At 34.1% G+C, this 26,784-nt stretch overlaps 1 protein-coding gene and 1 non-coding gene across 2 annotated transcripts; one reads left to right on the top strand and one right to left on the bottom strand.

The window, feature by feature from the left end:
• Positions 1-4,944: 4,944 nt before the first annotated feature.
• Positions 4,945-6,723, bottom strand: LOC145610491 (uncharacterized). The gene has a single exon (XM_081665819.1). The coding sequence runs from the start codon at positions 6,721-6,723 to the stop codon at positions 4,945-4,947; it is 1,779 nt and encodes a 592-aa protein (XP_081521945.1).
• Positions 6,724-6,733: 10 nt separating this feature from the next.
• LOC145612893 (small nucleolar RNA R71) lies at positions 6,734-6,840 on the top strand. Its single transcript, XR_014106803.1, has one exon. It is a non-coding gene; the product is annotated as a small nucleolar RNA R71 (small nucleolar RNA).
• The last annotated feature ends 19,944 nt before the right edge of the window (positions 6,841-26,784 follow it).

Below are 26,784 nucleotides of genomic sequence, written 5' to 3'. Positions count from 1 at the left end.
AGGTGGCCAAGATGCTTAGTTAAACTTAGGGTTGACCTAGCCTTTGGGCGGCCCATGAGTCCATGACATAACAATAAGCTTCTAAAACTCTTCGCCTCGATCCATCTAGTGGGTGGGTGAGTCGAACTTCATGCTACCAACCTAACTCAAAATGGACTCTACCAATTAACCCGAGTACTCTAGCCTTATATTGCGATTTTATCTACCTTTTTACAATCTTCTAGACCTAGTTGACTACTTCATGGACTGATCCAGTACTATACTGGGGTAGTGGGGTGGTTCAGCTGCTTCGTGCTTCATAGCTAATTATGAGACGAGCTCGATGTGACTCGCCTAATTTACCTAGCCCGCTCACCCGCTGGCCATATTCATCTTGTATATCGTATATGAAGCTATATAAAGCTCGGTTATAACCTACAAGAGGTCTTTATGTTCTAACTTTATTCATCTTAATTTATCTTAATATATTTCAGATAATAAAGTTTCAAATAGAATTAGAGAAAACAAGTACGAATAAAGTTACAAGTCTTCTGATGCATTCATATACAAGTTTAATTTGGTCACTATGAATATATAACTTGATATACTACTTCCGTTTTTTTAATTGACACCTTTTGATTATCACTCTTGTCAGTGTGCTATTTTATTAACGATTAATATCTCTAATTATCGATATTGTAAAATTATAAAAAGTGAATATTATAAAATATACATTTGATACGATTCAAACAAGATCCCACATGATTATCTTTTATCGTAGCTAACAATTACAAAAATTAGTCAAAGTGTGCAGCTTGTGAATAGTACCCAAGTCAAATGATGTCAACTAAAAAACGGAGGAAGCAATATATAATTGTACGAGTATAATTTTTGAATTATAATATAAGTTCAGAAAATTTGTGTAACTCTTCGTATAAGTTGAGACAATTTGAGTTTATGCAATAAAAGTTTAAATAATACGAAGTATAATTTTAAACAAAATAAGTTAAACCAAACAAAACCAAAGTTTAGTAGGATACGGCTTGTAGTCTTTGAAGTGAAATAGAGTTATATGGTGACTACATACTATTTATAGAATTTTTATTTCATAAGCTAGAGTTAGAATTTTGCAAACTATAATTTCTCTTAAAAGATATACATTAAGTCCTACTCATATGCACTATTGTTTAACAATGTTCATATGCTATGTGGCAAGTTAGAATTAGAGGACTAATGTTTTCCATTTTCTTTAATTGTAAACACGTGACTACTGACTACGTACCTTCATTAATTTTTCCTAAGAAATTTCTCCATAACAACATTAAGACAACAAGTAATCTTGTAAATACATCTAGAAATAGCATCAACACGTATATGTAATTGCAAATATTAATTAAGAAATTAATATTTTAAAATGTTTGTGAAAAATGAGGGATTAACCTAGTGATGAGGAGTTTAAATTATTTTTGATTAGTTAGAAACTTAGTGTCAATGTTAAGTTTACAATATTGTTTAATTGTAATATTTGTCATCATATAGTCAATTAGGCATGAGCTTTTCATGCAAAAAGTCTTAATGTGAAAATTAATAAGAAAACACTTACATTATGTCATCTATAGTGCAACTCTTCATCCTTTGAGTCATCCATTGTGTAGATGAAAATTAACCCTAACCACACACTCACAAGCCCCACCATTTTTTTTTTTATAATCAATTGTCGTTTTTGTTCTAATTTATAAGATCGAACTTTGACTTATTGATAGGCGTGTCGCGTACCTAACAAAAATAACCTAACAAGACCACTACTATGTAGACGGGCAAGTAAGGATCGGATCCCAAGAGACTATGGTTCAACTAATTAATTAGACTCAAGTAACTACTAAGCAAGTAACCAATCAATAGTGAAATTCAACTAATCTAATTCTAAACAAAATAAACAAGAAGAATCAAGATGAAATAATTCGATTAATAAAAACATCCAGAGTTAAGTATCACCACTAGTATGAATAATGCAAAGATAAATCCCTACCCCAATTAATCAAAATAATAATACTCAAAGGAAGGACGTGCCCTTGAAAATACCAATAAACCCCTTCCGAGTATTTATGGCTTCTCTAAAATCCAATCAAACCTATTTCCATGGTATCATGCAATTTAGAGACATTAAACTCAATATCCATTCAATCCTAGCAATCCATCCTACCCATTTCCATGGAGAATTTCATGCCCTTATTGAATTTAATCAAACCATCTAATCTCAACTTCCATTGATAAATAAGATACTTGGTTCAATCAATATCAAATTACGTCTAACCTAACATTGATAAATTAGCACAATTCAATAAGCAAAGCAATTAATCTAATTAAATAAGGAATTGGGGGAAATCATGCATTACTCATAACTAGGGTTCAACCTAACCCTAGAATATAAATCTACTCACTCATAATTAAATTAACAAAATAATCAAAAGACATAATAATATAGGAAAGAAGAAATACTTGAATTAATGGAATTGAAGATAGAATCTTGAACAAAGTAAATCTAAAATTGAAGGGAATTGTAGAATTCTTCAACTCAATTTAACGAGTCCAAAAAGTGATCTAATATGCCTAACCAAAGCCTATTTATATCCCTAGGAATAAGTTAAGAAGTTTCCTAAAATAGGTCTTCCAAACCGCCTCAAACTTGGCTTCGATGCTTCGTCAGGTGATAGCCACGGGTTACCCAAAGCTGCTAGGACTTTGCCACGACCAACCCGTGGTGTCTACTGATCTTGGTAGGCTTCTCTTGGGCATAAAAGGAGGAGCCACGACCAGGCCAAAGCTTAATGCAACAAGCCACGACCAGGCCAAGGCTAGGCAATTTCTACACAAAACTCCTTCGAAAACAACTTCAAGCTTGGAATATGACCATATGATGTTGGGCTCATAATCTCCTACACGCTCCTAGCTCACTTAGCTTGCAAAGGTGCTCTTTTACGCGTAAATCCTACAAAATAAAGAAAGAGAGCACGAGGAGAGCAACATCGAAATATAAAGAAATGTAGCTCTAAAAGATTAAATATATAGAGAAAATATGATAGAAACACTCAAATATAACATATAACAATGAGTATATAAATGTGTTATCAAATTCCCCCACACTTAACCTTTACTCGTCCTCGAGGAAAGAAAACAAAACTAACCTAGAAAGCAATAAATCCTAATACTCACTGTCGTAGGAATCACGATTGCACTTAGCATGTGCAACAAGGCCTTTAAACCCCTAGGCTACCCTAGTGGACGAGTTTGGTCTCGTGAAGGTTTTCAAAAGGCATACCTACAAAGCCGAACCAAGAACTTCCAAACCAAAATGTTCAACCAAGTGATTAAATTGAAAATCAAAATCATTTTAATTCAAAACTCAATTTATGCATCACAAATCAATGACATAGATGAAACGATAAATTGTAGCACCCTTCAATAACCAACCAATCTTGCCACTTCCTTTCCTCAAGCTTAAACCTTCCCTAAGGATGCTCAACCATATTAGCTCAATGCCTCACTTCGATTTGATGACCTTCGTCAAGACTTGCACAAAATCTTGCCCTCCACCGTTTTAGTGACCAATTTGCAAGGAAAATCAAGAGGACTTTTAAAGGGTAAGCTTGGGTGATAGGGTGACAGAGATATAAATTTGGGAATGTGGTGCTTAAAATCAATCCAACAAAAACTCATACATAACACCCTTGAATGTGATATGCACGAAATCATGAAATATCAACCATGAGATTAAAAACAACAAATTTCCAACAATGAACGCATTGCTCTTCCTTGTCAACTCCATTGATTCAACATTAACATTTACCCTTCTTTATTTCTCATCATCATTTTTCAATACTCTTTTTTTTTCTTTTCATTTTTTCATTTTTTTCATTTTTTTTATATCATATCTTTATTCACTTTATTTTTTCTTTTTTTTCATACAACCTTCCTTGTTTTTTCTTTTTTTTTTCATACCACCTTCCTTCGAATAGCTCATCATACAAATCAACATGCCTTAACAAAATACTCTTCTTATCCAAACAATGCATTACGGAACCATAATGTTGTAACACAAGGGTAGTCAAGAAAGAAATAAGGCTCAAAGGGGCTATCAAGAGAAGGATGTAACATATAAAGAAAAATTCCTAAAGATGACTCTGAAAGCTCTAAATAACAAAAATATGCCTCAATCATATTTCCCAAGCAATTCGGTAATCGATCTCAGGAAGCTAAAATGCAAGTCTCAATTAGGGCGATCAAGAAGGAGGGTATTCGATTTGAGTCTTACGAGGTTCGTGGCCCTCCAAAAGGTACTTATCGCACAAGAGGAAAGCGAAACCATCTTACCACAAACAATTGTCATCGAAAGGATTTACGCTCTTATCGAATTACTCAAGCCAATGTCAATCAATTCATGAAAAATAGTGGAAAATGTTCTTCTCTTTTGAGAATCACTTATTTCACATATTGGAATGGAAATTCAAGGTGACACTATAAATTACTAAAGCCTGATAAATATAGTGAATAAAACCCTCCCCCACACTTGAATATTGCAATGTCCACAATGCAAAATATATCATGAATAAATATAATAGGGGAAAATACTACACTATGGTAGTACATAGAACCTACCTAACATACCAAAATAATACAAGAAAATGGCACTAAGACTACCAAACTGCAGAAAACGAAAATCCTAGAGAATAAAACAAATGCAGAAGAACAAGGACACTAAAATAAAAAAAAATAAAAAAAATAATAACAACTAAGGAGTAATAAAAAAATAAATAAATAAAAAGGAAAACTTTAATCCTAGACATCAAGCTAAAACTAGAACAATTAGCTAAAAGATTAAAAGAAAACTAATTAAGGGTTAGAAAATTGGATTGCCTCCCAAAAGCGCTTGTTTATAAGGTCATAAGCTCGACCTCCTTTAGTAGCTCAACCTGGGTCACCACCACGCAGAGAGAATACTCCACGATCCTGTCTGTTTTTGGGTTCACCTCTATATGGCTCCTTCAAATTGAAGTTAACGTGATTTGTATTCGAACTCATTTTCAGGTAGCTAAACCCATGTGCTAGAATATCGCCCTTTTTTCTCACAAGATTTCTATTAGAAACACAATTATCAACCAAAGGGTTAGTAGCATCAATTCTCAAACAAGTACCACCGTCAAAAGTAAAATTATGGTCATTGAAAAGCTTAAACACAACTTGTTTATCCTGAGCCCTAATGGTCACTTGTCCCTTGGGAACATCTATTAAAGCTTGACTTGTAGCAAGAAAAGGGCGGCCAAAGATAATCGGGATCTTATGGTCTTCTTTCATATCCATTACAACAAAGTCAACAGGAAAAACAAGTTCACCAATCCCAACTAATACATCTTCAACTACACCCTTAGGGAGTCTAACAGTTCTATCAGCCATATGAAGAGATATAGGAGAGGGTTTAAGGTTTTTCAAACCTAATTTGTCATACACTGAAGAAGGCATTAAGTTAACACTAGCACCTAGATCACACAAGACCCTATCAAAATATGTTTCGTTTATCATGCAAGGGATAGTAAAACTACCAGGATCATGCAATTTAGGTGGTAAGCTATCATGTAGAGGATCAGGACATTTCTCCTTTCCTACCAAACTTTCTAATTTCTTATCATTATGATCATGATCTAGAATTCCTTTCACAAAATTTGCAAATTGATGCATTTGAATTACAAGATCGGAAAAAGGAATGGTAGCATATACCTTCTTAAGAGTCTCATAATACTTCCCAAAATGCTTATCGAGCACGACTTTTGATAACCTTTGCGGGAAAGGCATCGGTTCCTCATAGGCATGTGGAGCAACATATTTGGGACCTTCATTCTCACGTATTTTAGTTTTCGACTCTGGATTGCACACTTTCTCCTCTAATCCCCCCGTAGTCAACTCATCTCTCTTCACGAAAATTGCATTGTATTGTTTTGTTTGGACTTTTGCTTGATCTTGAAGAGTTGATAGATGACTCACTTGTTGTGATAATTGAGAAATATGAGTTTCTATCCTCTTATTTTGAGCAACGAGCAGTTGGATTGAGTTTTCAAAATATTCATTCTGCTTTGCTTGTAACTCAAATTGCTTTGAAATAAGCTCTTGTTGTTGTTGTTGGGAAGTAGCAAAAGTCTCCATAATGGACTCAATATTTGAAGATTGAGGTGGTGGTTGGTGCATGGGATGATGATTGATAGGTGCCCTTGCTTGAAAAGCGGGTGGTGATGGAGGATTCGCTATAGCTTTAGTGTTCTTGTATGAGAACCCTTGATGATTTCTCCACCCTTCATTAAATGGCCTTGTGGAGGTCGTGGTATAAATAGCATTAGCTTGCTCAATCGTCATTCCATCATAATTGGGTTGACACTCCCGTGCAGTATGGCCTTGCAATCCACACATCTGACAAGTTTCCATCGAGGGTCGAGGGGACTCAGCTTGGAGTTGATTGACTTTATGAGTTAGTGCCTGCACAGAACTAGTCAACATGGTTAGAGCATCAACATCATGTTTATTACCTATGTTGATAGCGTTTCGTCCCCTTGGATGGTAATTATCATTAGCCGCCATCTTCTCAATCAAATCCTTCGCATCGGTTGGGTTCTTAGTCATGATGGAACCTCCAGACGCAGCATCAATGCATATGCGAAACTCATTGGTCAAACCATTATAGAACGTTTGGATCAACATCCACTCTGGAATACCATGGTGAGGGCATTGTCTTTGCAATCATTTAAATCTTCTCCATGCCTCATATAGGGATTCGTCATTGGATTGATGGAAAGTAGATAGCTCATTCCTTAATTTTGCGGTTTTCTCTTGCCCCAAGAATTTGACTAGAAAGGCCTTGGCAAGCTTGTCCCACGTATCAAAAGAACCAATACCTTCATCTCGTAGCCACTCCCTTGCCCTATCCCTTAGTGAAAAAGGGAAGAGGCGTAGTCTAATAGCATCATCAGTGACACCATTGAGCTTCATAGTGTCACACTTCTCCAAGAAACTATCAATGTGAGTCACAGGGCAATCATTCGGTAAGCCAGCAAAAGAGTCATTGGAAATGAATTGTATGAATTGGGGTTTCAACTCAAAACTCTGAGCGGTGACAGGTGGTCTAACAATACTAGAGAGGAATCCGGTTGTTGTATCCGGAATACCATACTCCAAAAGAGATTTTGTTACTGGATCAACCATGTCTCTTGTATTTCGATTTTTCCTCCTTTTACCTCTTCGTCTTCTTGCAATAGCTTCGATCTCAGAATCAAAAGGTGTTAAATCATCTGAACCTAAACTTCGAGTTTGCATGCAACAAAGAAACTAAAACGGAAGATCAAAGAAACAAGGAACAATAGCCGAAGCAACAAAATAAATGCTTAGTAAAAACGAATCACGAATAACTAGAATGAAACCGTTATTCCCCGGCAACGGCGCCAAAATTTGATTAAATTACCCTTTTGTTTATTTTTTGTATTGTTTTTCTTATGTTGGGTTTTATGTATTAAAAAATTTCAAATATGTAAAACAAAAAGGAATAGATAGAAACTAACTAAGAGTATGTATAAACCATTATGTATATTAAATTGTGTTATTTATGCACATACTTTGCATTTCGAAAATTGAAGTAAACGTAATGATTAAATTATGTCCGGCCTTAAAAGTGATTGTTAGGAAATAAGGGTGTAATTTGTGTTTGATTAATGCGAAACAAGTCAATGAAAATAAGAACGAGAAAAACAATAAAGAAGATGAACAAAGAACACAAGGATTTACGTGGTTCGGTCAAATTAGACCTATATATCCACGTGTGGGGGATTTGAGAGCTTCTTCATTGTAATGTAGAAAGAACGAGAGAATAATACAAGGAATCCTAAATCTAATGGCGCAAAAGGTATGAACTAATTGATTAATTAAAGGGTCCTTTTATAACTCAAGAAACCTTAATAAACCCTAACATTGTTCCCCAAGTATACTCATATAGTAGTCGTAGAAAAGATATAATTTTAGGAAATTATCCCTAAAACAATTAAGCTTAAAACAGATCCAAAAAACTGCCCAACTTGTCCAGGCACGTCTCCAAAAAAACCGCCCAACTGGTCTAGGCACGGATTTGGGCACGGACGTGCTATGTCGAGCACTTTGTCAACATCGTTCCAACTTCATCAGGTCTTCGTAAAAACGACCGTAACTTTCTCGTTTCTTATCTGAATTGGGCATATAACCTATCGTTGGAAAGCTCTTGAAACAAGAAATCACCTTCAATTTAAATCACCTCAAAATCACTTATAGTTTGAGAGATATATGCATTTAAAGTCAACCCTAGTAGATTTAAAGTCACAATTTAACCTGATACCTCTTCGACTAGAATGATCTATCATCTAGTCAATACATTTACATAAGTATTATTTTGGTTTGCTTGTAACTCAATCTATCTTCACATATATGACCATTAAATTGGATCCTTCTATTTTGTCCTCATCTACAAAAACAAATAACGAAAAAAAAAAAAGGAGAGATCATTTTCTCCTTAGTTTGTTATCTAATGTTGAAAGATTTAGACCTACTCTGAAAGAGGGCTGCTAACTCTATGGTTTGATCAATTTGACAAAATTATAATTTATGAATTTTCTTTTTCAATACCTACTACTAAATACATATGAGAAAATTAGTACATTTATATTAACCACCTTGCTTAAATTCAAATATTCTAGTGACCAAAATGACAACTTAATTAGTTCATGCATGAGGTCGACGTATCCAAATTCTAACTATAAATTAGTAAATTACTAAGCTACTCACGTAAGTCTAAGTCTTATGTGTGTAAGCTAACACATTTTCGTGTACATGATGTCTATTGAAAAGTCCAATAACATTTTTGTAAGATTTTTGCTAGAAATTAGTATAACCTACTTTGGGAATTATTATCTTATAAATAAATTTGTATATGTAGATAGAGTTTTGGCTTTATTATAAAGAATCGGTTCAACGTTTTCTCTCTTAATTATAATATATTTAATTAACTAGCAAGCTCTAAAGTTACATAAACTATACATTTAATTAAAGGGTCGAATTGTAAAGGGAACCCATTAAATGACAGACCATAAAAATAAATAATAATAATAATAAGGTAAAAAATAAAATCTTAAAATTAAACTTATCAGAAATTTTTTAGAATTTACGAAATCAGTGCTTAGGTAATTTGACTCCGGGCCAATACTGCTACCTTTGCCCTGGTCATAGTGGTCAAGCCGCTGAGTAATATTTGTACATAAAATACCAATATGCACTTCTTAGATCTATAATGTTTCTTATTAGTTTACACGTTTTTTGGCTTTATCACTATTTACATAAACTACTACTTCATATAATTCATTTTTGTCATACTTAAAAAAAAAAAAAAGTTATTTCAAGTTTTGCTAAATTGATATATTTATCCCAATGTATGTTTTACAAATATCAACATTTTGAAATATTTGCCTATTATATTGATAAGTGAAGCTATATATTAATGTTTGAGCTGAATCATACATGTGCTAAAAAGTACGTGTATTAACTAAAATGAAATAGAGAAAGTATATTATATCAAATTAGCTTGGTATTTACTTTATCTTAGAGCAACTCATCTCCTACATACTCATTTGATTGTCTTAAATACGTACTCCCTCCATGTCTACAACAAATTTTAAAAAAAAATAAATAAATAAATGGAAATGGAGTGTATCAGATAGAGAAAAGAATGGGATAAAGAATAGTTAAATTAGATAAAGAAAATTAAGTACATATAACTAGTTGATAAGATGTTCCTAATTTCTTAGATATGCGAGGGTACAATAATTATTCAAGGTAATCAATTCAATTCAATAAAGACAACATCATGAAATAGTTACTCTGTATATGGGATGGCGAAGAGATTAACATTATTTTTTTATTTCAGATTTTCCTTCTAATTATTGAGAGAAGCAAAATTTTCAAATAAATTTATGTATTTGTCGTTTATTTTAACTATTCATCACATTATTTTAAATTTCAATTAAGTTCATGTAAGGATCGAATATCATTTTTCATGTATCATATGTCCTTTTATGATTATTCAATTCGGACACACAAAAGAAAAAAAATAATAATAAATTATTATAACTGATGTAGATTCATTTTCTTTATAAATTGCCATGTTTGAAAATAAAAATTTGTAATATGACGCAAGTACTACGTATGTATCACCTAGCTAGCCACTATACTTAAAGTTAGTTAAATTAGATGAAAGTTTAACTAAACAAAACTACTCTAATACAGTAATACGCATACATCAAGTGTGCGTATTTGTAACATAATATTGAATTTTTATGCATGCATGCTTTTCAAAAGTAAGATTCATCCCCCTTCTTCGTCAATTTTAAATAATATATCATCGACTAGTTAATTAAGTTCATGCACGTAGCTCTATTATGTTGATTTTACACTAAAGTGAGCTTGAAACTTTCTTGCATGGCCTAATTATTGTTGATTAGTTATATTTATAGTAAATTTAAATTATTAAGTATTGCCCAAGACTCAAAATTCAATCATGTTAAGAAGTTAATAAGTTATATTCATGCTTTATGTTGTATATAGATTAAATTTTTAAGGATTGCCCAGTGCTCAAAATTCAATCATATTATCAAGAAGTTAGTTATATTCATTCTTTATGTTGTTGCACCACGTCGATTTTACACTATTGTGAGATAGAAATTAGAAACCCACTTGCAAGACCTAGTAATTGTGTCACTTGTATTATAAAAATCGGTGTGTCATATAGTCACATACTCACATGTATTATAAATTTATAAGCACACAACCAAAATCGGTGTGGACCTCTTATATATCAAAATAGTAATTATGATTTTTTATTTATTTTTTTTATTTTTTTTTGGGGGATTAGTAAGATGGATGTGAAGTAATATACTCCCTCCGTGTTTTTTTAAGTGATACACTTTGACCGACACATAATTTTAGGCGATTTAATTGACTTAAATAAAATAAGAGGTAAGTGGGGTAGTGGAGTATTAAAAAACTATTAAAGAAAGAATAGTGGGGTTAATAGTTTATTCCAGATCTGGAATTTTCATGGTTGAACTTGACCAAAAAACCTAAAAAAAACCCACCAATTACTTGTTTTCTTGTAATATTTGCTATAAACGATTTATGAACTGCAAATTTGGTCTATCATAGTGAGATAAACAAGAAAAAGAACATAATTGAAAAGAAGAGGATAGAGAAAAGAAAAGAAGTGTGAAAAAGATGAAGGGGAGCAGAATGAGAAGGGGGGAAATGAGGAGAGTGAGTGGAAAAGAGAGGAGAGAGAAAGGTAAATGAGAGTTAAAAGGGAGGGGGCGGCTATCTGTTAAAGAGGAGAGTAGCGTTAGGGTTTTTTTTTTTGTTTCTTATGTTTTATCATTTCCAACGGCTTTTTTTAACAAAAGCCATCGGAAATTTCCGATGGTCTTAAAAACCATCGGAAATGTTTTATTTTCCGACGGTTTTAGACCATCGGAAATTTCCTATGGCTTTTAAAACCATAGGAAATTTCCTATGCCTTTTAAATCCATCGGAAACTTCCGATGGCTTAAGCCATGGGAAAAGCCCTAGGAAATACGATTTCCGATGCTTTTAAAGGCCGTCGGAAATTTCCAACGGCGTGATCCATCGGAATTTTTTAAAAATCATCGGAAATTTGCGTGTTTTCTTGTAGTGCATACTCCTTTTTTTTAGTTGACCAAATTGACTCAATTATTTAACCAAGGGGACTCAATTCTTTAACCAAGGGGACTCAATTCTTTCCCTTATTTAATTAGAACCCATCGAAAACCCAAACCCATTCTAGCCCAGTCCCTTTTCTCTCTATAAAATAAATAGAGTCCCCTTTCCCCACATTTTGCAAGAATTGAGTCCCTTGTTTTATACTTAACTCTAATTTTAGGCGATTTAATTGACTTAAATAAAATAAGAGGTAAGTGGGGTAGTGGAGTATTAAAAAATTATTAAAGAAAGAATAGTGGGGTTAATAGTTTATTGAAAAGTAATGAATGTGAGAGGAAAGATATAATAAAAAAGTAGTAGTGGGTTTGTGTGGGGATCATGAGAAGAGAGAGATATAATATTTTAATGTATTTTTTTGCCAAAAAAGGAAGTGTATCACTTAAAAAAAACGACCGGAAATAGAAAGTGTATCATTTAAAAAAACACGGAAGGAGTAATATAGATGTATGTATTCAATATAGATGTATATATTCATTTAAAGAATTACTCCGTAATTCACTTATTGTTGGATAAAGGGAATCATATATGTTTATTTTGTACTGTGAATGTCATCTAACTTACATGATTATTAATTGATTAAAATTTCAAGGGTATGGTTATTATTCATGACGCAAAATTAAATTTTTAGCTCGTTATAGTGAATTTAATCTTATTAATTATTAATTTGTAAATTTGCGATACTCTTTAGTTCCGTTTGTGACTACCAATATATCATATTGATCCATTGTGATGCATGCTAGCTTGTAAATTTGCAATTCTTGCCCGCGATCTAAGGTAACTACCCATTGTAAATTTTGTCATTATCATATATACTAGTATTAAATTGTTTAATCTTATGATTTTGTTTAATATAAAATTCTCTATCCAAAATGTGATATAAATATGAATGATGTGACGTAAATTAGGCCAATATTTTATCATGCATGAAATTATATATACACGAAATATTATATTATATGACTATATGAGAGGCTGAAAATCTGAAATGAGGTTCTTTTTCGTGAAGCCTTAATGTTTGTTACTTTTCACTTCTATTTTGACATAAATAAAGAGGTGCCAAGGTGGTGTTTGCCGAATTTCTTGATTGTTTTTCCTTCCTTAATTATTTAGTCAAGTGATCATATATTTGAGCTTACCACACTCATCATAATTCTTAAATTTTAATAGGTTGGATACATATATACCCAATCGCATTAGAGAATAATTTGAACACATACAAATGGATAAGAGTTTTGATTTGCTAAACTTACAAATCAAGAAAGATTTTCATCCCGAAATCATATACTGATACAATGAATGAGTCAACTCATTAAGCTATAGTTGGTCACTATCTTCTCTTCTTTACCAATCCAATGTCACAATGTACAATGTACTCACACATGCACATAAAACACATTCTGTATACGAGCTTCAATAGAACGAATTTGAATTCAAGTTAAATATACCACAATTATTAAGGGCATACTCAACATTTAAGTCGTCCCATTTCTAATGTTCAAACTCGAGACCTCTGATAAGTAATTTAAAACAATTCCCTCGACCAATTGATCCAACCATGCGTGTGGTGATGTTAGACGTACAATTCAACCCAATAATGCATCCAATCTATGTACTTCGTAATAGTAAAGTAGCATGATTTGCTTTGACGCCGTCGTCAGTAGTTCTTATATTGACTTTGATGTAATGTATGGCAAGAAAATGGAAAGAGTAAAATTATAAATAAATGTGCATTATTTTATGACAGCTGACAAGATGTCACCTAGCTAGTTCTTAGTACCCTCAAATTGCATTATGTTAATGTTATTATTATTGTTAAACTATGGTTTTTATTATTGATGATAAATTTTATATAAATTAAAAATGCATGATTAAAATCAAGTGGTAAATATAGCTAAGGTTAGCTAGGAATCTTCTGCGCTGACCTTTGCCCAAAAAAAACCAACAAAGATGGCTAATTTATTTACATAATGTTGGACTTCTACCCCACCTAATGGCCCTCTTTCGATTTTGGACCCACATTTTAGATTTTTAGTTTTAAATATACAATCGTAGTTATTCTGACTAAACAAAATACGAGTGGAAATAATATATATTTGTAAAAAAAAATAAAAATAAATAAAAGTGTTAGAAGTCTATAATTATTGGTACGTAAATTATTAGTGACACCAACACCATGTACATTGGTTATTGGTACATGCAATTCTTTGATTATTAGCTCTCAATTATTGTTCACTCAAATGCACACTGCCTAATAAATTTGCAAGAAGAAAATGTTGCTAGCATATATGATACTCCCTCGTTCTTTTTGTGTGTTTTATGTGAGTGTTTGCATGTCTTTGTGCACGAATATTATAGATTACATGTAGAGCTGTCAAAAACCGACCCGAACTGGTGAATCCAAACCGTTTCGAACTGTTCCGAAAAGGAACCGAACCGCTATGAACCTGTTATTTTAAAACCATAAACCGACCCGACCCGTTTTTTTAAAACCTGAAACTGAACCGATCCGAATGTTTGAGAACCGTTAATGAACCGTACCCATTATCAAGCCGAACTGATACAACCCGAAACCAAGAACAATCCGAACCGAGTACTTTCGAACCCGATAGCAACCCGACCCATTGTAAACCGAAACCGATTAAACCCGACTAAAACCCGACAAACCCAAATCGTTTACAACCTGTAACTTAAAGCCGAACACTATATTGTATTAAAAAAATCTAAAAGCTAACTCTAGATTTGTTATTATTATTTGATCCTGAAAATCTTTATACAGAAAAGGGACTTAATTAAAGCTATTGGAATAACTAATTATAGAATGTTGAGGATATACTAGGATATATACGTTAACGTAACCCATTCAAAACTGGCAAAACTAGTTGTCAAACCGACTAAGTTCAACTCGAGCCAATTATGACCTGAACCGATTGCAACCCGACCCGATTAGGACCCGATATGTTTTGACCCATAACCCGCTTTAAACAGACAAACACCGTTTTTAAACCGACCGACTTTAACCCGAACCGATTATGACCCGAACCAGTTATAACCCAACCCGATTAGAATCCGACCCGAAAAGAAATTGTAATAAAAACAAACCTAACTGAACCGACCCGAAATTATTTAAAACCGATCCGAACTAACCCGATAATAATTCCAACCCGTTAAAAACCGATCCGTTGTAAACCGAAAACCGATAAACCGAACCAAAAACCGAACCGCAAAACCGATTGACACCCCTAATTACATGTTATAATTGAATTATAAAAGTTAATATTTTAAAATTGTATATTAACTAAGACGAATAAATTTAATAAAAATTTACATAAGTACTTATAAAATTAACTGATAAATATTTATGATCAACATTTTTTTTTCTTTCTTTTTTTTTTAATAAAGAATCTTTTCTAGTAAAGGATTTCAAACAAACTAAAAAGGAAACAAATTGAAGTATTATACTTGCCTAATATAGAACTTAGATTGTACATTTATCCCACTTCATACCCAAATGAGTCATATCAATGTGGCTAATGTGAAGTTTTCTGGTCAACTAAGATATTTTGCATTGAGTGGTTATTATTTTCATCCCACATCCAAATCATGGTCTCCCACTTTCAATTGAAAGATTGTATCAACTTTTACAACTTTCATAACATTAGAACAAATACTAGTATATGGTTATGGTTATGGTTATGGTTATGATATATATGCGAGTATTAAATATGTTTTCTACATAGGTATCTATCTTTATAAAATTGTATGACAAAATCAAAATTTTAAATAAATAATTAAAACTTAATTTATTCAATTTTTTTGGAGTTTCAACACATTAATTATATACTTTTTCTATTTTTTAAAACTTGCAATACTTAAAAAAAAATTAAAAAATAAAAAAAAACTTGCAACACTTCTATTTTCACGCTTGTCGATGCATTATTTCAATCGTTAATATATTTAATTACCAATATGTAAACATATTATATTAAAATAGTATAAATCGATACGAATCCAATAAGATCCCACATGACTATATTTTTGCTTAACTAAAAATCATCAAAGCTAGTCAAAGTGAAACATAGGAATAGTGTTAAAGTCAAACTGTTGCAAGTAAAAAAAAAAAAAAAAAAAAAAAAAAAAAAAAATCGAGGAAGAAGTATATCTAAAATCTTGAGGGATTACATAGTAGATAATTAGGATAGGTAACTAAGTAGAAAGTTATATCTTATATGCTACAACAATAAAAATAGGTCCAAACAGAAAATCAAGTAAATTTACTTTGCTAGAAAGAAGCAATCAAAACGATACAAGACATACCATGTTACAAGCAACTAAATTTAATTGATTAGATGAGTTACCGACATCTCTCTACTAGCTTCATTGACCAATTACATCGTATCATGTACATTATCTACCTATAACTCGATATGTTGCTCATTTTTTTGTTGAAAATGTTTATATATTTTGAAAAAGCTAATAGTAGAAGCCCTTTGAGTGTGCTTACATGGTACATTTATGTCACACATGGATGAGTCAAGTCAATAATATTCGTGGTTAAAGTTTCTCTTTTAAAATAACAATTTTAAATGAGATAAAACGGAACTGATGAAAGATTATTGTACTAACGTTTAAAGTAATTAGATGGCAAAAAATATCTCATATCATGTGAGTCTAATCAAAGTGGTTAATGTGAACTTTTTTACATACTACTCGTAAAATGTATTGAGTGGATACATCATCCCACAGACCCACATACAAATCCTGATTTATAGATTATTTCACCATAAATTAAAATAAAGATCCTACACATTCATAAATTATACTTCATATAATGGAGTACTTTCGTAAATTTAAACAAAATTACAACAAATTTAGGTCATTCTACTATATATGTTGCATGCAATAAAGATTAACAAAGTAAAAATAAAAATAATTATACATTTATTAGCTAGATAGGTCAAAACATGTAATACCTCCATTTCTGAAAGTTCGGCTCACTTGCTATACACATGGTCAAAATAAAATGACTTTAACTACATTGTATGACTTTACACTAGAAATAAATTAGCGGATTTTATTATATCCCCCTTAATTATAAAATTTTCAAATATCAAATTTTTATAATTTTCACTTATACATAACCGAAGCTATTTATGGTCAAAGATGTTCAATGAAAACCGTGTAAATGAAAAGTAAGTCAAGCTCCAAAAACAGATGGAGTATATAAAGATTATTTGCTCCTCCTAAGGGTCTGTTCCCATTTACTAAATAGAGCTGAACTGAACTGGATTGAATATTTTATGAAAGAAGGAAATTAGTAACTGAGCTAAAATGAACTGAATTGAATATTTTATAAAAGAAGGAAATTAGTAACTGAGCTGAAATGAACTGAACTGAAAATAAGCTCAAGAGAACAGACCCTAAAACAAAATCATATATGATGTGTACCATATGCTATAAATCAATACGTTCATAGGGGTAAAGTGATTCGGGACATATTCCAACATGTTACAATTATTAATTAGACAAAGTGATAAGTTAGAGAGAAGTAGAAAATAATTAGAGTAGAATTGCTTGCCTTCTCATTGAAAATAATTGGGAATATATAGAGTTACAAAGATATCAGGAATTAACTAAAATATAAAAGATAAATATAAGGAAATATTCTATCAAATCTCCTAATATACGATAATATCTCAATACCCCCCCCCCCCCTCAAGTTGGAGCATGGGGATCAAAAATGCCCAACTTGGAGAGAAGATAATCAAATTGTGCTTTCCCAAGTACCTTTGTAAAAATGTCAGCAAGCTGTGAAGATGTCGAAACATGAGAAGTAGATAGCCACCCCTCAGTAATAGCATCACGAACAAAGTTACAATCGATCTCATGTGCTTTGTACGTTCATGAAAAACCGGATTCTTTGCAATGTGCAGAGCTGCCTCATTATCACAAAATAACTTAATTGCCTTTGGATGTTGCACGCCAAGACTCAATAACAAAGCCTTCACCCATTTTAGCTCTTTAGAACACGAAGACATGGACCTATACTCGGCCTCCGAAGAAGAGAAAGAAACTGTTGGTTGCTTCTTAGTTTTCCATGAAATAGGATATTTTCCAAGAAAAACTAGCCAACCAGATAAAGAACGTCGAGTAAGAGGACAAGCAGCCCAATCTGAATCACACCAACCCTGCAGAGTTAAATCACAATCAGAGCTTAATAAAATACCCTGTCCAGGAGTCCCTTTCAAGTATCGAACTACCCTCATTGCAGCATCCTAGTGTTCACTACGAGGTTGCTGCATAAACTGAGTCAAAATATGAACTAAATACGCCAAGTCAGGGCGTGTGACAGTAAGATAAATCAATCGACCAACAAGCCGTCTATAGGACTCTAGATCAGAAAGAAATTCGCCGGTGGCCAATCCCAATTTGTGATTTTGCTCCATTGGAAAACCACTAGGCTTTGCTCCTAACAAGCCTGTCTCAGAAATAATATCCAGAGTATATTTTCGCTGACACAAGAATAAACCTGCAGAGCTACGAGCCACTTCAATCCCCAAAAAATATTTCAAAGGACCTAGATCCTTCATCTTAAAACAGTCACATAAGTAGGCCTTAAAAACAGTCAATGCAGCGGAATCGTTCCCAGAAATAATCAAATCATCAACATACACTAAAACTGTAATCTGAGTATCACGAGTAGTATGAGTGAATAAAGAATAATCAGAGTAAGATTGTTTAAAACCATACTGTTTTAAGGCTTTGGTGAGTTTAGCAAACCAACATCGAGGTGCTTGCTTCAAACCATAGAGAGACCTTTTCAATCTGCAAACCAAAGAAGGATCCAAAATCTGAAAACCGGGTGGTAATTTCATGTAAACTTCTTCATCCAAGTCACCATGAAGAAACGCATTATGAACGTCCATTTGGTGAATTTCCCAATTCTTGGCGGCCGCAATAGCAAGAACAGTACGAACCGTTGTCATCTTAGCAACCGGAGCAAATGTCTCATCATAATCTACACCTTCTTTCTGATGGTTCCCATATACCACCAAACGAGATTTTAGACGCTCAACTTCACCATTAGCAAGAAACTTGGTCTTATAGACCCATTGACTTCCTAGAGCCTTTTTACCCGGGGGAAGAGGCTCCAAAGTCCAAGTACCATTGTTCTCTAAAGCTCGAATTTCTTCATTCATGGACTTACGCCATCCCTCATATTGCATAGCTTCTTTGAAATTTGTCGGATCTTTAGTTTGAACAACAGCTGGAATAAACTTCCGATAATTCACAGAAAATTTGTCACAATGTTTATAGTGTGCTAAAGGATAAGGAGTACCTGAAGACTGATTGGAAGACGGAGACGGACTATTGGCAAAAACGAGTGGGTAACATAATCACGGAGCAAAACAGACCAATATTTTTCTCGAAACCCGCGCTCCATATCAGACTGCTGGGCTACGGATGGAGAAGAGGCGGCATCGGTGTGTGGCTGCGGCTGTGTACCTGTGCTGGTCGAAGAAACAGCCTCGGCAGACTCCTCCGCGGCCAGGTCGTGGCTTGGGGAGTTATCCCGCAGCCTGGTCGCGAAGTGCCCTGTTTGAGGTGCTGCGACAGGCTGCTCCGCGGCCAGGTCGCGGCCTGGGAAGCTCTCCCGCACCCTGGTCGCGGAGTGGCCTTCTGTACCTTGAGCAGGGCCTTGAGTGGCCTCGACAGTGGGGTGGGCAGCTCCATGAGCCCCCCTGCCGTATGTAGACCATTATAATCACCATTTAAATCAACCTGTGCATCCTCAAATTCATATTCCGCAAAATCAAAGTGAATGTCTTCCGGCACATCATGTACTTCCAAAGCAATATTAACATCATCCGGACAACCAAAAGGAAAAATTTCTTCCACAAATTTAACATCACGAGACACAAAAAATTCTTTAGTTTCAAGATCATATAACCTCCATCCCTTCTTCCCAAACGGATACCCCAAAAATACACACTTTCTACTCCGACTGGCAAACTTATCCCCCTTAGTCTTTTGATTATGAGAAAAACACAAGCATCCAAAGGTACGAATATCATCAAAAGAAGGAGGTTTATTGAAAAGAATTTCGAATGGGGTTTTGTTTTGGAGAAGAGGTGTGGGAGTTCGGTTTATTAAGTGAGCTGCGGCCAAAACACATTCACCCCAAAAATAAATAGGTAATTTAGCTTGGAATCTCAAGGCTCTCGCAACATTAAGAATATGTTTGTGTTTTCGTTCTACTCTACCATTTTGTTGAGGGGTTCCTACACAAGAGCTTTGGAAAATAATGCCAGTAGCAGTGAAAAAATCAATCAAACAATTAAATTCGGTTCCATTATCACTTTGAACAATTTTAATTGTTTGATTAAATTGCCTTTCAACCATAGCAACAAACGCCATAAACATCTGAAAAACTTCTGTTTTATCAATCAACAAATAAATCCACACAGCTCTTGAATAATCATCAACAATAGTTAAAAAATAACGAGCCCCACACGAAGAAACATGTCGATATGGACCCCATAAATCACAATGCACTTTCTCAAAAATTCTAGATGTTTTATTTTCACTCAAGGGAAATTTGTCTCTAGGATGCTTAGCACGAAAACATACTTCACAACCTTTATTTAAACTACTTTTACTGCTAATGTGCGGAAGTAACTTAACTATTTTCTCCGAAGGATGCCCCATTCTTCTATGCCAAAGCTCCAAATCTGACGTTGTTTCAACCACAGACACCCGTTGCACCATATTCGGCCTGCCAAAGAAATAATATAGTCCATCTCGCCTAATTCCCGTTCCAATCAGCTGCTTCAGTCGGTCCTGTATAGCACACATATATGAGTTAAATTGAACAACAACATTTAATTGATCACTGAGTTGTGTAACGGAAAGTAAATTAAAATTAAGATGTGGCACCAAAAGGACTCCAGAGATAGTTATTTGATCGGATAATTTGACCGATCCTTCCAAAGTAGCAAAAACACTTTCACCATTCGGCAATCCAACGGGACATTCAATATAACGAGTGTCAAATAACCAAGATTTATTGCCGGTAACATGATGAGTAGCTCCGATATTTATAATCCAACAAGTATCATCAAATTGACGATATAGATGATTTTCATGAATTTTTGCATTACCCACAATTATAGGTAAAGGGGACGAAGGTGGTGTCTCACCACCGGCCATGGTTGTGATTTTGAAGGGAAAAAAAAAAAAAAAATTAACCTGCTCTTGATACCATGATAAGTTAGAGAGAAGTTGAAAATAATTAGAGTAGAATTGCTTGCCTTCTCATTGAAAATAATTGGGAATATATAGAGTTATAAAGATATCAGGAATTAACTAAAATATAAAAGATAAATATAAGGAAATATTCTATTAAATCTCCTAATATACGATAATATCTCAATACAAAGCCATCGATCGACATCGCTACTAGTTTCAATACTGACCGCCCAATAATCAACACCTCTATGAATCCAATATACTCCGTATCACGTACATCAACTACCTATATTGCTATAAGTTGTTCATTTTGGTTGAAAAATGTATAGATATTTTGAACTAAACCTATAAACTAGCTAAAACCCCTTTGAGTTTGAGTGTATGGTGTGAACTATGAAGTAGAAAGATAAGTAGTGTTTGCGTTCGTGTAATGTAATTCCAATTATAGGTTACTTTTTTTTTTTTTTTTTTTTGACTTTCATAATAAAATCTATAAACCATATAAAAGTTCAAGTGGGAAGTTACTGTAGCTTAGTAACAGTAATTCCTTATGAATAGTAAAAACTGGAGCATTTACACTCTTGCCCTTGATTGTAAAAACTTTCCAATTCTGCCCAAGCTTGTGTTGACCGTGTTTTCTTGCATAGGTGGTTTTCCTTTTACTTGCATGGGTGGGTTTTGGTGTGCTGTCGAGTCTGACTGACAGGTACGGCCATGTTTTTGTTTTGTTTTGTTTTTTTTTTTTTCCTTTTTCCAGAAAATTTTCCTGTTAATTGTTCATTAGGAGTTGAATGTTTGTTTATGTTGTTGATGGTACAGTCGTATTTGATTTGTGCTCTCAGTAATGCACGATTAGTTACATTATGATATGCGTTTCAATTAATTTGATTATTACAGTAATTAGGCTTAAGGTGTAGTGCATGCATTGTGAGTGGGAGCAGGTAGTTTACTCTTGAGCTATTGTACTTTGTTCTACTGTTTCACTGTTCCCATTCCTTAAGTCGGTGATATTGAGGTTATTAGCTTGGTTTATTTCTCCTTTGTATATATAAAAATGCCCTTTTATCTGTGGTTTGTGTGTAGGATTGTGGAGTGCCTGTATTCATTCGCTTAATCTTTGTAAGTGCAGCTTATACTGTTTATTTTGTTTCATTTTGATTTATTTCCCCTTTTATTTGTGGCCTATTTGAGCAAAATTTTTTGTTCCTTTTATATGAGAATTGAGCAATTATATTTGGCTGAAAGAATCTTGGTATTATAGATTGGTGATCTGTATTCTGTTTTTTTTAAAGAGAAATCTTCTTTTAATTTGTTATATGAGAATTGAGCAGTTAAATTTGGCTGAAAGAATTGTTTTTTTTGCATTGTATGTGTATGATGGTGTATATTGTTAGGCATGGATTAGCAGTTAAATTTGGCTCTGTTTAGAGGTGTTGTGTTTTGTTAGTTCTGTGCTTCTTTTATCAGTTAGTTAGTCTGTTTCTTGTAGATTGTTAAAATATGGGATATATTTTCATTATTTGTTCGTGATGAAGTGTAGCTATGCTTGTGCGGTTACTATTTAGTGTTTATTTGTATGTTGCCTTTAAGCTTTTGTTGTTTAAAATTTTTTCTCTTCTTTTTGGGATTTTTCTCCTTTTTGAAATGTAGCTGTGATTGATTTTGTTCCTTGGTGGGTTGTTCAGGCACGTTGGAAGCATTGTGGATTTCCTTGTCAGTGTTGGGGGCTTGTCGTTTTCCAGGTGGTGTGCTCCTTAATATATTTGTTCTTACATTTCTATTATGCTTACTTGCTTTTGAATTAAAATATGTATGTCTTTATTTGTGTGGTTTGTTACACTGCTGGTATTCTGGTTTTAATGCTTTATGTTTTGTTGCTTGGAATGTATTACATTTGGCTTTTATTCTTTTTAAAAATTTATGGGTTATGTGTTGTTTGGGTATTCAAGATTACTTTTTAGATGAGAGTAGGCCTTTCTTCTTTTTAGTATATAGGTCTTTTTCCGTAGAGTATATATAAAAGTCAGCTGAGAAAAGTCCATAGAGCAAGAGATTGTTTATGGTTGTTCTGTGTCATGTCTATAGTTTGGTTTAAGTAGCACAATGGTACATAGCCTACCCTGTGTATCGTCTTTTTTTATAACATTGATGCTGAGTTGTTTTTTGGTCCATATGCTTTGGATGTAGTGTCCAGCACGGTGCTGGTATTTATTTAAATGTCCTTGGGGGAATGTCTGTTGTAATGGCAATGCAGTGATTGTATGTCTAAATATGGATGTTGCCATTACAGGTTATGGCTGCAAGACCCAGTAAGGTTTACATTCCTTTTGAGCCTCTTTTGCAGCAGATAACTGCTTGGCTTCAGTTCCCTGCACCAGTTTATGGTCTCATTGATAGTGCTAGGAATAATGCCTGGGTCCAAGTTGTGAGGGCAAATAATCGATCACGTTTAACCTTCTTTGGTGGTGATGCAACTACAGTTCAGGAATCCCGTGAAAGGGCAGCTCATAAGGCTGTGAAAAAACTGATGTTTCTTTATGGTGTTAAGGTATCTGACTTTACATATGATCAGCTTAGGCTTCATGAATTGTGTCTGAAGCTGTTTAGAAATAGGTGTGCTGAATTATTGCAAGATAAAGGGAAATCTCCTAAGCCAGTTACAGGGGAGAGCTCTGGGCATGGCTTGGGTGTGAACAATGTGCATGTATCCATTGATTTTGCACAAGTGTTGGTGATTGTTGTGCGGAAAACTGGTGCGTCTGTAACAACAATTGAAACAACTTGGGTTGAGGGTCATGGCTTTGTCTCGTGGGTTATGATTAGCTGTCCCCGAAGTAATAGTGGAATGGAATGCATTTTTAGTGAGTTTTGTGCTTCAGTAAGCGTTGCTGAACAAAGGGTTTCGAAGAAGGCGGTGTTTTACTTAGCTTGTAAGTATAACCTTGAGATTGTTGATGCTAACTATGGAGCTACAGCAAAGATGAGCAGAGAGTGCTACTTGCTAAGAGAGAAGTACTTACTTCTAAAGGCACATCTTCACAGATTGGAACATGGTTCTCCACAAGCTCCTACTGCATTGCCTATAGTTCATGAGGAAAATGCATCTCCAGTTGATAAGGCTGCCCTTGTTCCTGTTAGGAGCACTCCGTCGGTTATTCCAGCTAAGCGTAAGAAACTACTGCAAGTGGCGCATGAACAAGAATTAGAGGCAAGCACTTCGGGACAGGCAGTATCTAGCTTGCTGGAATTAGGGCAGTTGTTTTGTGGTTCTGAGTAGGCTTAGTTAGTTATGTATAGCTGCAGGGGATGATGGTTTTTGTGTCCTTTTGTTGTGTCTGTTTAAAAGCAGCTGATGATTCCCTTTGGTTTTATAACAATTTGTATAGAAATTGCTGTTAGGGTATTGGGACTGTTGTTTTGTTCCCGATGTTGTTAGGATGGAGGCAGAGAGCTGCTCATATGTTTATATTGTAAGGTAATTAGAGCAGCATATATAGAGTTGCTGCTTCTTTTGTTGTAATGAAACTATGGTTTTAAATGTCTATGTAGTATTTCTCTATGTGTGATGAATTGTTATATTTAAAGTTATATTATTAATGTTAGCTGTGATTAATATGTTGGATCATATATGTTGTTCAACAGTGATGTGTTGCTCCTGTTTAGTGCTTGCTGAGAAAACTGGTTATCTACAAATTAAATTAAATGTATATTATTGTTCTTGGGATGCAGATTTCGAGCGTATATATTATGAAGCAAAATATCGGTGTCTTTATTATTGCAACTGGAAGTTAGTAGATATTGGTGGTGTCTTTATTTATGGGTATTACTGACTTCGTATATACATAGTGATATGAATTGTATTGTATAGTGCAATTAGGTTTCGTTAGTGCAATTATTAGTATGTACATGTAATGCTTTTTACCTTTTTTAGTAAAGATATGTATTTTGAACTTCGTAGATCGTCAGTATGGTATTCCGTGTTTATCACGTAAAAGTCACGACAGAATGAAAAAGGCTTCCAAACAGGCGTCTAAATTAGACAAACATGGGTATATTTTTATGCATTTCTGCCAATTGTATATAAGGCTTTTTTGGGACTAGGGTGTGCGTTGAATACTAAACTGAATTTTTTCAAAGGTTAATTACAAGTGAACAACAAGCCGGACAATCTTCTATGTCACGCATTTCAAGACGAAATCGATTACTGAATGGAGCCATGGAGGTGCAATCTGATAGGTATGCTTATATATTGACAGGGATCAATTTCCTGAAGTTGTGATATTTTGTAATGTGCATAGGTTTGTTTGCAGAATACAGTCAGATTGTGTCCCTATTATGTGTGGCAATGAAGTAGCCGAGGCATCCTTAAGGTACTTATCAGTATTTCCATAGAACATATAACTTGTTTGTGTTGTCAAACCATATGACTGATTCGCTTGGTTTCTATTGCCATACTTTCACTGAATTCAGTGAACAGCACGGACCTAAGAAACTACCACGATCACGTGTAACTAAAAAAAAGCGTAGTCTTGATGAAATGGTGCAGCTACAACCAAAGAGGTAGATGGTCTTTTAACCGGTGTTGTAGGTTTTTTAAAATGATACTGGTTGTAATGCTGTTTTCTTTTTATGTAGTAGTTCAGTGCACAAGAAAAGGAAATCTCAGCCAAAACCTAAGCCACAGTGTAAGTTACTGAGAAGCTACTTTTCATAGAAATATGTATTTGTCATTGCTGTGTTTTTTGAGGATGGTTTGTTTATTCAGATGTATGGAATTTGTGTTCATGTAGTCATTCCTGCTGCTATGTCTGGTCAGTCACTTCCAATTGCACCTCTGAAATTGCCGTCTCCTGCATGGTGTGTGAAATGTGGTGCAAAAAAGTTTGCTTTTGAAACTTTGAAATTCTGTTGTGGTGATGGAGATATCAAAATTGCAACAAATGAATACCCTCCAGAACTTAAGCGATTGTTCACCTCAAGAGATGAAGATGCAGTTCACTTCCGAACTTATGCTAGACTTTACAATAACTTATTTGCATTTAGTTCTTTAGGAGGGAAGTTTGATGCAGGAACATATAAAGGCATATATGTATTTAAGATGCATGGACAGATGTATCATTTTGTTCCAAATTTATTGCCTGATAATAGTGCCCCCAGATATTTGCAGTTGTACTTCTATGATGGACAGAATGAGGGCAAAAATAGACTTAAATGTTTTACAGAAGTGAGGCAAGATATGATTGATATTCTCATGCGTGTGTCTCAGAAGAATCCATATGCAGTGTTCTTTCGGTCACTTAGGGAAAGGCAACTCACTGTAGACACAAAGATTGTACTGAATCAGAGTACAGTGCTGGATCAGCGTGTTTACAACGCTCCTGCTGTGGATGATGTTGCTGTAATATGGCCAGAAGATGCATCGTCCAGTCATAGCTTAGGTCCTCATATCTTAGTTTCTGGAAAAGGTGAAGAGTCTCATAGGATATATCATAACTATGGTTGTTATGATCCATTGCAATATCCTTTATTATTCCCTCGTGGAGAATGTGGTTGGACTCAGGGCTTAAAGAAACAATCTCATAGAACAGCAAGACAAACTGTTTCATTGCCAGACCCTATAATGTCTTGTGCTGTACATACTGCTGAGAATTTGCTTGATGAGGAGGATAAGAGTAAGTTTGCTTTAGAGAAGCCAAAATATAATATTTAGTTTGT

The sequence above is a fragment of the Chenopodium album genome, chromosome 24 (genome assembly GCF_948465745.1).
Source record: "Chenopodium album chromosome 24, dcCheAlbu1.1, whole genome shotgun sequence".
NCBI lineage: Eukaryota > Viridiplantae > Streptophyta > Magnoliopsida > Caryophyllales > Amaranthaceae > Chenopodium > Chenopodium album.
Note: the sequence above shows the minus strand (reverse complement) of the source record. Positions and strands in the feature narration are given on the sequence as shown.